Source organism: Sus scrofa, chromosome 9, assembly GCF_000003025.6.
Source record: "Sus scrofa isolate TJ Tabasco breed Duroc chromosome 9, Sscrofa11.1, whole genome shotgun sequence".
NCBI classification, from domain to species: Eukaryota; Metazoa; Chordata; class Mammalia; order Artiodactyla; family Suidae; genus Sus; species Sus scrofa.
This window is the reverse complement of record NC_010451.4, coordinates 4,393,152-4,405,407: the sequence shown is the minus strand read 5'-3', so window position 1 is coordinate 4,405,407 and position 12,256 is coordinate 4,393,152. Positions and strand designations below refer to the sequence as shown.

The 12,256-nt window shown below is 43.5% G+C and overlaps 1 protein-coding gene and 1 pseudogene across 1 annotated transcript; one reads left to right on the top strand and one right to left on the bottom strand.

Annotated features, from left to right (window-relative positions):
• On the bottom strand, positions 588-1,752 carry LOC100511826 (olfactory receptor 52J3-like). The gene has a single exon (XM_013989471.2). It carries the CDS (start codon positions 1,582-1,584, stop codon positions 649-651), a length of 936 nt encoding a protein of 311 aa, XP_013844925.2. The 5' UTR covers positions 1,585-1,752; the 3' UTR covers positions 588-648.
• LOC100517723 lies at positions 10,413-11,600 on the top strand (annotated as a pseudogene).

Here is a 12,256-nt window from a genome sequence, read left to right as displayed (position 1 = left end):
CTCATTTATTTTACATTCACCTGGGAATGGATTGATAGTCAACACTTAAATTATTTAAATCATCCTTTTTTTTTTTTTGAAGGGGGAAGTGTTGATTAGTTTTGCCATCTTTTTGAAATGTTTCCTTAATATTATCTTCAGGAGGTAAGACAGAGGCAGTATCATGGAGACGGTTCCTTGAGAGACGAAACAGGGAAAATACAGAAGTGACCCTTGAAAAGAATATTATAGGACTATGCTGTACTCTAAAATGTATCTGAATGTTCACAATAGAGTATTGGAATAGGCTTAGACCAGTAGTAAATTCACAGAGAATTCTATTTCACAGCAAATTTAATCAGAGGAACTCCCAGAGATTGAATTCTAGGGATCTATTTGGTCTCTTTTCCTTGAATGTAATAAACTACCATAGTCAGAGGCTGCCCATCAGTAAAACTAAAAAGAATTTACCAAAAGCCTTAAAATGGGAAGTATTTCAAAAGGCTTGGATTATCTGATCAGGGCGCGTCATTTTGGGGCTCCCGTTACTGTTCGGCTCATGTGGGAAAGTAAACCGGCATCTTCTTATCAAATATTAATGTGGAGGTGGTGTCAATATCGTTGCTATATGCAGATTTCACACCTAAAGATCACCGAATGGAATGTTCCTTACTTGCCAGTCAACACTCGAATCACGCACTCTCTGATTTGCTTGGTCCTTACCCCATAGATGACAGGGTTGAGGGCAGGTGGAAGTACCACATAGACGTTGGCAACAAGAATGTGGATGTAAGGGGGTATTTTTTGACCAAATCGATGAGTGAGGAACGAGAAGAGAGAGGGTGTGTAGAAAACCAACATGACTGCAGCATGGGAGCCACAAGTGCTCAGTGTCTTGTGACGTGCATCTTGGGATTTGAGGTGGAAAACGGTATGAAGGATGTAGCCATAGGAGATTCCAACCAGTATGAGGAAAAAGACAAGGAAGGAAGCAGCAAAGAGACCATAGATGGCATTGATTCGAATGTTGGCACAAGCCAACTTGGCAATGCCCATGTGCTCACAGTAGGTGTGGGCAATAATACGGGCATCGCAGAAGGGCAGACGGTAAATGAGGTACACTATGGGTAGTGTGAGTGTCACTGTGCCCAATACAACACCAAGTGCAAGCCCCAACAGGACCCAGACGGTCAGGATGGTGGTGTAGTGGAGTGGTGCACAGATGGCCACGTAGCGGTCAAAGGCCATGGCCAGCAGGACTGCAGACTCCATTCCTGTGAAGGTGTGTATGAAAAACATCTGGGCCACACAGGCTCCAAAGCCAATTTCATGAGCATCAAACCAGAAGATACCCAACATACGTGGCACTGAGGTTGTGGAAAGGGCCAGATCTGTGACTGATAGAATGGCCAAGAAGAAGAACATGGGATCCCAGAGAATCTTCTCTGTCCATATGACTGTCAAAATTGTGACATTTCCAATAAGAACCATTAAGTAAAAACAAAAGAAGGGCAGGGAAATCCAGGCATGGACAGTCTCAAGCCCTGGGATTCCCAAAAGAAAAAATGTGGATGGGTGGAATATGGTTATATTCTGATGGGACATTCTGGATGTGGCTGGAATAGGAGAAGTTACGGTCCATTCCTACAAAGAAAAGAAGGGGGGAAAGTACACAAGAACAGTTTCAAATGATTAGTTTTTCTCTTATTACAGTGCAAAGTACCAGCGATACTGTTTCCTGTCTGTTTTATTTTCCTGACGGAACCAAAAGGAAGGTGCCTGATTGACACACTTGAATCCAAGGGGCAGACCACTTATGACCATTAATAGTGTAAGCAGTGCTGAGAGGTGATATAGTATCCTCTGCACTTCTGCACCAAAATATTCTGTTCTTGGTACTTTTTTCGTGTGCAAGGACTGGATTAATATGAGAAGCAAGGGCTTTGCAAATTGAGGATGTTGAGGATGTAGCAAATGTAACAAATCACTAAGACAAAATGTATAGATGCACAGCCATACTGATGTAAAGAAACAGATATAAAAGCCATGCACATGATAATAGACTATATCCCAAATGCCTTCAGTATTTTTCATTTAATACGAATTTTCATGTGAATTCAAATTCAAACAGTCACCTATCAAACCAACAGGTGTTCCTCACTAAAGCATTTGATAAACCCTTGTAGATAAATAGCATCAAACCTTAAGCCAAGACAGGTACAGACATTGAACAAGCAGCGACCAAGTTAAGACCCCAAACATTTCTTATTAAAGCATCGTGAATCCCTTTGTCCTTAGATCATAGTGGAACATATGGCAAACATGAGAACTTGAGGTTTTGACCTGTTCTTGTATACAAGGATGACATTCAAGAGAGACGGAGCAGAGATGTTAAAATAAAGAGGTTGGAGGGAAAGGCTAATCTTGGACCTCGCTCTCTCAGGTCAGGGATGATGAGCAAAGTTTACCCTTTACCCTGAGAAATATGCAGAGGGTCCTACCCCATCTTCTGAGAATTACATTTCAACCCAGAGAAGCAGACGAAGAAAGCAAAGAAAAGGAAGTTTAGGAAGCAGTAGGCATGAGGAAAGAGAAGGAAGAGGAAAGAAACAGTAGGTTGGATGGAAAAGAAGAAGAAGAGAATGATGGAAAGAATGATAAAAAAAATCTCTGCCGCTCACTACGTTTAGGGTGAGAATGGAGACTGTAAAAGTCCCTCCATTGTGACAAATGTATTTTCTTCAGCATCCTTAAGAACACTGGCAAGCTGGCTAATCAGAGGTGCTCTGGCCGTTGGTAAGAAGATACCTAACTTCTCTTTCAGGACTCTCCATTCTCTGCTGCCTCCCTTGGTGTCTGTTTTTTCAGCCTACTTTCAGAAAAGTTTCTTCCTAACTTGAATTTTTCTACTGCCATGAAATGCTATTATATTCACAGTCCTGCATTTTTCAGAAAGAATAGGAATTGTTAAATATTAAATCAATCTCCACATTTCCTATCACTGACTAACAGGTAGTGACTATGTCAGAAATAGCCGTTGAAGACCCCACTCTTGGTTGGTGGTCTGTAGAGCAGCATCATGGGGGCTGCACTGTACTCCTGTAAGAAAATCATTTCAACTTCTCCCTTACCTCTGCGCAGAGATTCTGCCTAAGGCTCCCCTAGATTCCTTGGTCAGTATATAACCTGTCTCCAGCAGGGATGGGAACGAGAGCGTCTCTGTTATACCTACCCCTGCGAATAGAGTCTGTACCTTCTGGCCCACAGTCTCCGAAGGGACCATTCTGAAGATAGTTCCATGTTCCCATGGGCCGTAAGTTTTAAGACTATGATCTCAGAGTCTTTTTGGAGCGGGTTGGAGTTCTGCTGCAGAAAACAGGAAGTGGAAGAGAAGCAGACATATGGGAAGCAAAAGGCAGGAGAGATAGCCATTACTACCAAATATAAATACAGAATACGCACACAAAATGTATGCAGGGCAGTCAAATGAGTGCAGTTCTGTAGGGTGGTCTTCTTAGATATTATTCTATAAAACCAGGCTAAGGTATTTCTGATGCATATGTTTCCCTTTCATATACTCATGAAATGAGTTGATGCACATGCAGAGAACACGCATTTCCACCCAGGACAGGTGGTAACCTAATCTAGCATCCTTCAGTATTTTGCCGGCTGTTTTGTTGTATGTGTCAACTTAAAAAGCACACACTCTTTAACCTAGAAATTCCAATTCTTAGCACTGCCCTAGATTCATTCCCATATGCTTGTTTACGGAAAATAAGAATTTTCACTTAACCAAGTAATTACCTTTGTATCGTTTTATTTTTTCAATGCCTCTCTGGTCCAGTACATTTCAAGTTCAATAAGGTATGGAGGGTGTCTCTTTTCTTTACTATGTACCCCCAGGGGTCCCTACAGTGCCTGGAATATACTAGCTACTCTATCAGTATTTAGTGAATGTAGAATTAACTGCTGAATGAATTTATACAGATTGACATATATTTCCACAGCTCTGATGTTTATATCACCCAAAAAGGTAAAATGGATAATTTCTTACTTCATCAGGCTTTATCTGGATTTTTTTTCTAATCAAGGTTACTTTTCTCTTAATACATTTTAGCTACTGATTAAATAAAATGGTCACTTCATGATTTTAATCTAAAGATTAAAATCTCACTCAGGAAGTGGGGAGGAGGTTTGGGTTGAGCTGATAATAATATATAATGTGATATAATGTAATATAATATACAGGCATATTTCAGAGAGATTATGGGTTTGGTTCCATACCACCACAATAAATCAAATATCACAATAAAGCAAGTCACACAAAATTTCTGGTATCTCAGTATATAAGTTATGTTTATACTGTAGTCTATTGTTTGCAATAGAATCAGGACTGAAAAACAGTTAATTTAAAACGTTTTATTACTAAAAAGTCTAACCATTAACTAATGAGTCACACCCTCAGCATATGGAGGTTCCCAGACTAGGGGTCCAGTTGGAGCTACAGCTGCTGGCCTATGCCACAGCCACAACAACTTGGGATCCGAGCCGAATCTGAACCTACACCACAGCTCTCGGCAACACTGGATCCTTAACCCACTGAGCAAGGCCAGGGAGTGAACCTTCATCCTCATGGAACCTAGTTGGGTTCGTTAACCACTGAGCCACGAAGGGAACTCCTAATTTTTTTTTTTTTTTTGCTGGTGGAGAGTCTTGCCTCACGTCGATGGCTGCTGACTGGTCAGGGTGATGGTTGATGACAGTGGGCGTGGCAGTTTCTTAAAATAAGACAGCAGTGAAGTTTGCTCTACCCATTGACTCTTCCTTTCACAAATGATGTCCCCGTAGCAGTCAGGGCTGCTTGACAGCATTTCACCCGCAGGAGAACTTCTTTCAAAATCGGAGTTGATCCTCTCAAACCCTGCCTTTGCTTTATGAACCAAGGTTATGTCATAGTCTAGATTCTTCACTGTCATTTCAACAACCTTCCCAGCATCCTCACCATGGGTAGAGTCTATCTAAAAAAACCAGTTTTTCTGCTTATTGACAAGAAGTAACTCCTCATCCGTTAAAATTTTATCACAAGATTGCAACAATTCAGTCATATCTTCAAGCTCCACTCCTCCACTCCTCATTTTAGGAGAAGCTAAATCTACCACATCTGCTGTTACTTCCCCCATTGAAGTCTTGAACCCCTCAAAGTCATCCATGAGGGCTGAACCTTCTTCCAGACTCCTGTTAATGTTGATATTTTGACCTCTTCCCATGAATCAAGAATGTTCTTGAGGGCATCTAGAATGGTGAATACTTTCCAAAAGTTTTTTTCAATTTCCTTTGCCCAGGTCCATCAGAAGAATCACTATTTATGGCGGCTTTAGCCTTACAATATATGTACTTTAGAAATAATAAGATGGAAGAGTAGAAATTACTCCTTGACCCATGGGCCACAGGATAGATATTGTTAGCAGGCATGAGAACAGTAGTACTCTTGTGCCCTCCTCCGTCAGAGTTCTTGGGTGAGCAGGTGCTTCATCGAAGAGCAGTTGCACTTTGAAAGGAATCTTTTTTTTTTTTTTTTTTTTGAGCAGCAGTTCTCAACAATGGGCTGAAAATATTAAATAAACCATGTTGTAAACAGATGTACTGTTGTTTTGCTGTTCCATTTGCAGAGCTTAGGCAAAGTAGATTTAACATATTATTTTTATATTGTATTTATTTTATTTAAATACTTTATTTTTATTTATTTTTTTCCACTGTACAGCATGGGGACCAAGTTACATATACATGTATACGTAATTTTTCCTCCCATTATTGTGTTGCGATGTAAGTATCTAAACATAGTTCTCAGTGCTACACAGTAGGATCTCATTGTAAATCCATTCCAAGAGCAATAGTTTTCATCCGTTAACCCCAAGCTCCCGATCCCTCCCACTCCCTCCCTCTCCCATCAGGCAGCCACAAGTCTATTCTCCAAGTCCATGATTTTCTTTTCTGTGGAAATATTCACTTGTGCTGTATATTAGATTCCAGTTATAAGTGATATCATATGGTATTTGGCTTTCTCTTTCTGACTGACTTCACTCAGTATGAGAGTCTCTCGTTCCATCCATGTGTCTGCAAATGGCATTATGTCATTCTTTTTTATGGCTGAGTAGTATTCCATTGTGTATATATACCACATCTTTCTAATCCAGTCGTCTGTTGATGGACATTTGGGTTGTTTCCATGTCTTGGCTATTGTGAATAGGGCTGCAGTGAACATGTGGGTGCATGTGTATAATATATTTATTTTATTATATTTATTTTTCCAGAATATAATTGTCCTATAATAGTTATAATAATGGCAAACCCTTATAGTTCATTTTTATAAGCCATACACTTTTCTAAGCAATATATATATATTTATCTAGAACTATAATGTATAGATATTTATATTATAGATAATTACTGCATATAAATTATCTCATTTTCATAGTAGATGCATACTATTATTATTCTCATTTCACAGAGGGTCTGACGCCGTACCCTTGCCTGTTTCCTGTAAGGGTCCCTTGATACTGAAAAGGGTGATGCAATTCCCAGGGTAATTTCTCCTCAGGGAATCTAAGTCCCACTCCCTCCTCCCACTCCCTGGAGCTGATCAGCCTACAAAGAAGGGAGCAGCACCCCAGCCCTAGGACCAGGAGAAGTCGATGCCAAGGTGATGGGGGGTTGCCGACGTGGGCTCCCCATCCCCTCTTGATGGTCAGAGGTCAGCTCTGCTTGTGGTGAGTGCTCAAGCCCATGAGCCCCAGCCCTGCCTCTTGGAGCAGCTTCCACAAAGGAGGCTTCACTCTATCTCACAGTTAACCCTCTGGAGGTTTCCTTAGTCAGCAGTCAGGTTTCTAGCTTCCTGAGCCCGTGTGACAGGATGAGACACAAAGTATTTCCTAGACTTGGCCAGTGAAGAACAAAACAAAAACTCCAGACGCCCTTGGATTTTAGAAGTAGCTGAGCCATCATAAGGTCTTGAGTTAGTCACTCAGTGCATACAATCTTGTTTATATTCTCAGCTGTAACGTAGAAAGTTCTAGTGCCCTTGTTTTCCTCAAAGATGTGTTTGGAGTTGATACAACTCAGGCAATGACCAAAAAACAAGATCATTGTTAACAGAAGTGTGGGGACAAAGTCTGACTCTGAATGAGGCCTTCTGAGAATGCCCAAGCAAGGAGGCAGCAAGAGTGGGGAACCACCGCATTCAATGCCTGCTAAGATCTCACATGATTTCAGGGCCACTCTCCGAGGTGAGTAGCCGCATCTCTGTCTTTAAAATGATGAAACGAAGCTCCGCGAAGCTTAGGCAGGTCCAGGTGAACTGCGCACAGCTTCGCCTCCAGTTCTGTCCACTTCCAAGGATGTGGTGTGAACGGGGTCACAGTCCCCTCTTTCTGCAGATCCGTCGTGTCTAACTACAGTGGACTCTGAACTAAATGATGTCTTTTAACCTCTCCCAACCTGAAACCCGCTGTCGTACAAATCCTAAACACAGGGGAATGATTGCCTTTCGAGATCTTTGAAGAAAGTGTGAGCCCTGTTTGCCTGGAAAAAGCCTAATTCCTCCAGTCTCAGCCGAAATTCTCTTTCTGAGGAAAGTATTTCCTTACACTTAGAATCAAGGGGCTTTTTCCCTCACAGTCCTTCTCATTATATTCCAGCCTTGTCTTTCAGAGTCACACGTACCCTAGCTGAAACTAGCGTAGAGAAAAGACCTCGGGGCCTGTGGGACTGTCTCTGAGTATGTGAGGGCCAAGTAGGTTCCTTGGCTTGGGGCTGAACAGTGCAGAGAGGATGCACTGAGCCGGTGCAGGACTCTGTGATGCCAGGGAAACAAGGCCGTGCTGGTCGACCAGAGACGTGCGGGGTAGAGAAGACCTTAGTAATGCCCAGCGGGTCACGGGAAGATCCCTGTCAGTTCAGCGGTGGCTGCATCGAGAGGTCACCTCGGGGAGGTTGTTCAGCCGGGATGGAGACATGCGCGTGTGCAAATGGAGCAGGTGTGTGTGTGTGCACACATGCACATGTAGGTGAACGTGTTGAAAAAGACCCGCAGAGGTCCTCCCTACCCTGTCTGGCCAGAATCCCATTGCTTTTCCTGTGCTGCCCCTGACAGTACGCAGCTTCAGACATACCCAGTCTGGGGAAGCGGGTTTTCTCCTTCCCTCCCTGGCCTTCCTGTCCTGCCCAGGAGAACCTTCCTTGAAAGTCTGTAAAGGTCCGTTGTTGTTGCAGTGCCTTCAGAGGTGTGTCTGAGCTGCTGCTCCAGTGGATCAGGTGGTTTCTCTCTGAGGACCGAACTGAAATTGTCTATACCATTATGGTTACCAAAAGCGGGGTCCGGCTGCACCTCACTCTAAAGCCAATGAAGAGTCAAGGTGGGCAGAAAAGAAAGTTTGGCTTATTTTGATTGCCAGCCACTGGGGGGAGGGTGGGCTCCTGCCCAAAGCTGACTGGCCCCACGGGCACCCAGTCAACCTGGGGGCAAGAGCTTCTATAGGCAGAGGGAGGGAGCTACTGAAACCATGTACCAGATCTTAAATCTTTGTGTTTTGAAATAAGAGCCTTTTCCCTTAGCCTCCCAGGCCTCCCCTCAGTCACAAAAGGCTGACTCAGGAGTTAATGATTAGGAAATACTGTTACAGCTAAAAGCTAGTTAAGAGTCTCCATTATGTTATGTCCTGCTTTGGCCCACTAACGTATTATTAATGTTTACTTTCCAGTTAAAGTTACATTGCACTTAGAGTCTGGCTTTTCACAAATGGTCTCTTCCTTACTTTACTGCTGTCTTTGACTGATGGTTACTTTCTAGTTACAGTTATATCACACCTAGCATTTTCTTCTGTAATTGAAACACTCCCTGACACCCCTTCCCTGTAAGCAATCTTCGTTCCAGAGAAATGGTTAAGGGACAGTAACCCTGAAGACAACCGGACACCATCACTGAACCTACTGACACTGGATTCGGTGACTCTGGAGTGATCTATGCATGGAGGATTATATAGACACCTGAATCAATAACCCTGTCTTCTAAGCTAAACCTACAAAACCCCTCACTAGCCCTTCTCAAGACAGGACACAGTTTGAGGCATTAGCCCACTGTGTCCTCCTTGGCCTGGCAAAGCAATCAAGCTGTTCTTTCTGTTTCACTCAAAACTCTGTGTCCAAGACTTAGTGGGCGCCGGTGCCCAGAGGCTGCTTTTGGCTACACCGTGGGCAGAAACAGCACAGTCAGCCCTGACGCTCATATTGAGGTTGGTCATGTGATGGTCTGGTCATTGTGTTTTGTGAAGTACAGTTAATCTTCGCTTCCAGGATGGGTCTGTTCCCATGTCCTTGAGCCCATTTCTCAGAACTGTAACAGCTAATGTCATGGCTACAATCTGGTCACAATGCAGTTAACTTCTTCTCCCTGGTGGGGGTTGCAGTATCTACAAAACAGCTCACAGGAGGTGGCTCAGAATATTATCCATTGCCCTTGAGCAGGAAGTAAAAGTCCTTGACTCCTTAACTTGGCTTAATGACTAAACTATTACTGTTTGGTCTTGTCTGACTCTTTTCCTTTGTGTCTACATTTTCTCATTTCTCTGGTTAAACTTCTTCTTTGACTCAAGTTTTACTACGGACAAAGGCAGGCAGAGGGCATGGGGAGGGGAGGCCCATAGGGGGTTCTGCGCCATTTCAATCATAGCAGAATATTTTCATGAGCCTTAAAATCTCCACACAAATCTACCAACCTTGGTTCCTACCTCATTCTGTCCTTTACACGGAATTTGTTCGGGAGCTTCCTCAAAGCCCAGAACAGCCAAATCCAGGGAGGGTCCAAACTCCATTATTTTCTAGTTTAACTTTTTGGTCACTTGCTCTGGGCTCTGGTCACTGTCACTTCTCGGCCTTGCTTTGGAACTCAAATGTTTATATACCTATATTAGTTTATCAGGTATTTTAGCTGCCTTCATCTACTGAGTCATTGCCTTGTATCTATATATATATTTACCAATAATATCTCTGCTCATCTGTCCCTGACATTATTCCATATCTTATGCTGAGACTGCCTACACATATTTGTCTCCCGAGCAGCTTTCCAGACTCAGACATTTCACACCAAGACAGGGCATCCCTTTCTCCTTTAGCAGATTCAAGGTGCAGAACATTTTCCTGGATGGTTTTCTATTAACCTTGAACTTGCCTCTGATGGAGACTTTAACTTCCTTAAAACTGTGAGCATCCTGATGGTGGCCATCGCTCAATTTTCAGGCATGAGACCTTGGCCTCCTGAATCTGTGACCTTTGTCTTCTTCTTCCTCAGTGTCCAGGAGGCTTTCTCCACGATAATGTCGTCTCACTGGACTATTTTTAACTTTCAAGGTAGCACTGATCTTGTGGAAGGTGACTTCGACATGAAGAACGCCAACAGCTCTTTGGCGTTCTTGCCGACAACCTTCATTCTAGTCGGCATCCCGGGGCTGGAGACAGAGCACACCTGGACACCCATCCTCTTCTGCTTGATGTACTTCATCATCTTCCTTGGGAATGGCACCATTCTCCATGTCATCAGGACAGACACGGCTCTACACCAGCCCATGTACTTTTTTCTTGCCATGCTGGCACTGGCTGAGGTGGGTGTCTCTGCATCCACTCTGCCTACCGTGCTGGGCGTCTTCCTTTTGGGCGCCACAGAGATTGGTTTTGATGCATGCCTTCTCCAGATGTTCTCCATCCATTCCTTCTCCATCACGGAGTCGGCTGTGCTGCTCGCCATGTCTGTCGACCGATTCGTGGCCATCTGCAATCCACTGCGCTACACGGCCATCCTGACTGCGCCCCGCATTTGTGGCACAGGCGCTATTATTGGGCTGAGGAGCATTATACTCATGGCCCCATTGCCCATGCTCTTAAGGCGCCTGCCCTTCTGTGGCCATAATACCCTCTCCCATTCCTATTGTCTCCACCCCAACCTTATCCATCTACCTTGCGGGGACATTTCTATCAACAATATCTATGGACTTTTCATTGTCAGCTCCACTTTTGGGCTAGATTCGCTGCTCATTGTGGTCTCCTATGGGCTCATACTCCACACTGTACTGAGTATTACCACGGGCATGGGGCGGAGGAAAGCCCTCAGCACGTGTGGCTCACATGTCTGTGCCGTGCTGGCTTACTATGTGCCTATGATTGGCTTGTCTATGGTGCACCGCTTTGGGCACCATGCGCCCCCTTGGGTGCCCACCACGATGGCCAGTGCTTACCTCTTCTTCCCATCTATTGTCAACCCCATTGTTTACAGCATTAAGACCAAGGACATCTGTCGTGGCATTGCCCGAATGTTATCAGAGAAGAGAGCCAGAGTTTAGACCAAGGGCAAAGGAGAAAGCGACTTTTTCTATAATCATGAGTGGTCCCAGTTTGCGTGTTATGCAAATGATGTTACCTTAAAATTTGGTATCTAACAGGAGGTTCTGCATAATCTGGCTGTTAACAGGAGTACAGGTGCAAGAGGAGATGGACGATGTATGACAGAACAGTATAAAGAATTGATGTTATTTTAAAACATGTTATGTGACAGGTTTTTCATCACTTTGCATAGGTAGAGCAGGAGTGCAAGAAGAATTTTTTTTTCTTTTTTTCTTTTTTTTTAATAATTTTTTTTTATTTTCCCACTGTACAGCGAGGGGGTCAGGTTATCCTTACATGTATACATTACAATTACATTTTTCCCCCACCCTTTCTTCTGTTGCAACATGAGTATCTAGACAAAGTTCTCAATGCTATTCAGCAGGATCTCCTTGTAAATCTATCTATTCTTTTTTTTTTTTATAATCTTTATCTTTTTTTTTTTTTTTTCCCACTGTACAGCAAGGGGGTCAGGTTATCCTTACATGTATACATTGCAATTACAGTTTTTCCCCCACCCTTTCTTCTGTTGCAACATGAGTATCTAGACATAGTTCTCAATGCTATTCAGCAGGATCTATCTATTCTAAGTTGTGTCTGATAAGCCCAAGCTCCCGATCCCTCCCACTCCCTCCCCCTCCCATCAGGCAGCCACAAGTCTCTGCAAGAAGAATTATTTATGAAACATAACCCCCACCCCATAAGGACAAAGTAATCAGGAGTTGGAAGATGTCCTGAGAAAGTGTGCTGAGCCCTCTGCTCTAGGCAAAGAGGAAGTGAAAGGGATGACGTTTGTTGAGTTACTGGGACCTGAACTCAGTAGCCAGAGGACACCCTGAGCAGCTCAGAG

Coding starts and splice junctions, on each gene's coding strand:
- LOC100511826 (XM_013989471.2), bottom strand. CDS start 1,584: ATGTCCCATCAGAATATAACCATATTCCACCCATCCACATTTTTTCTT.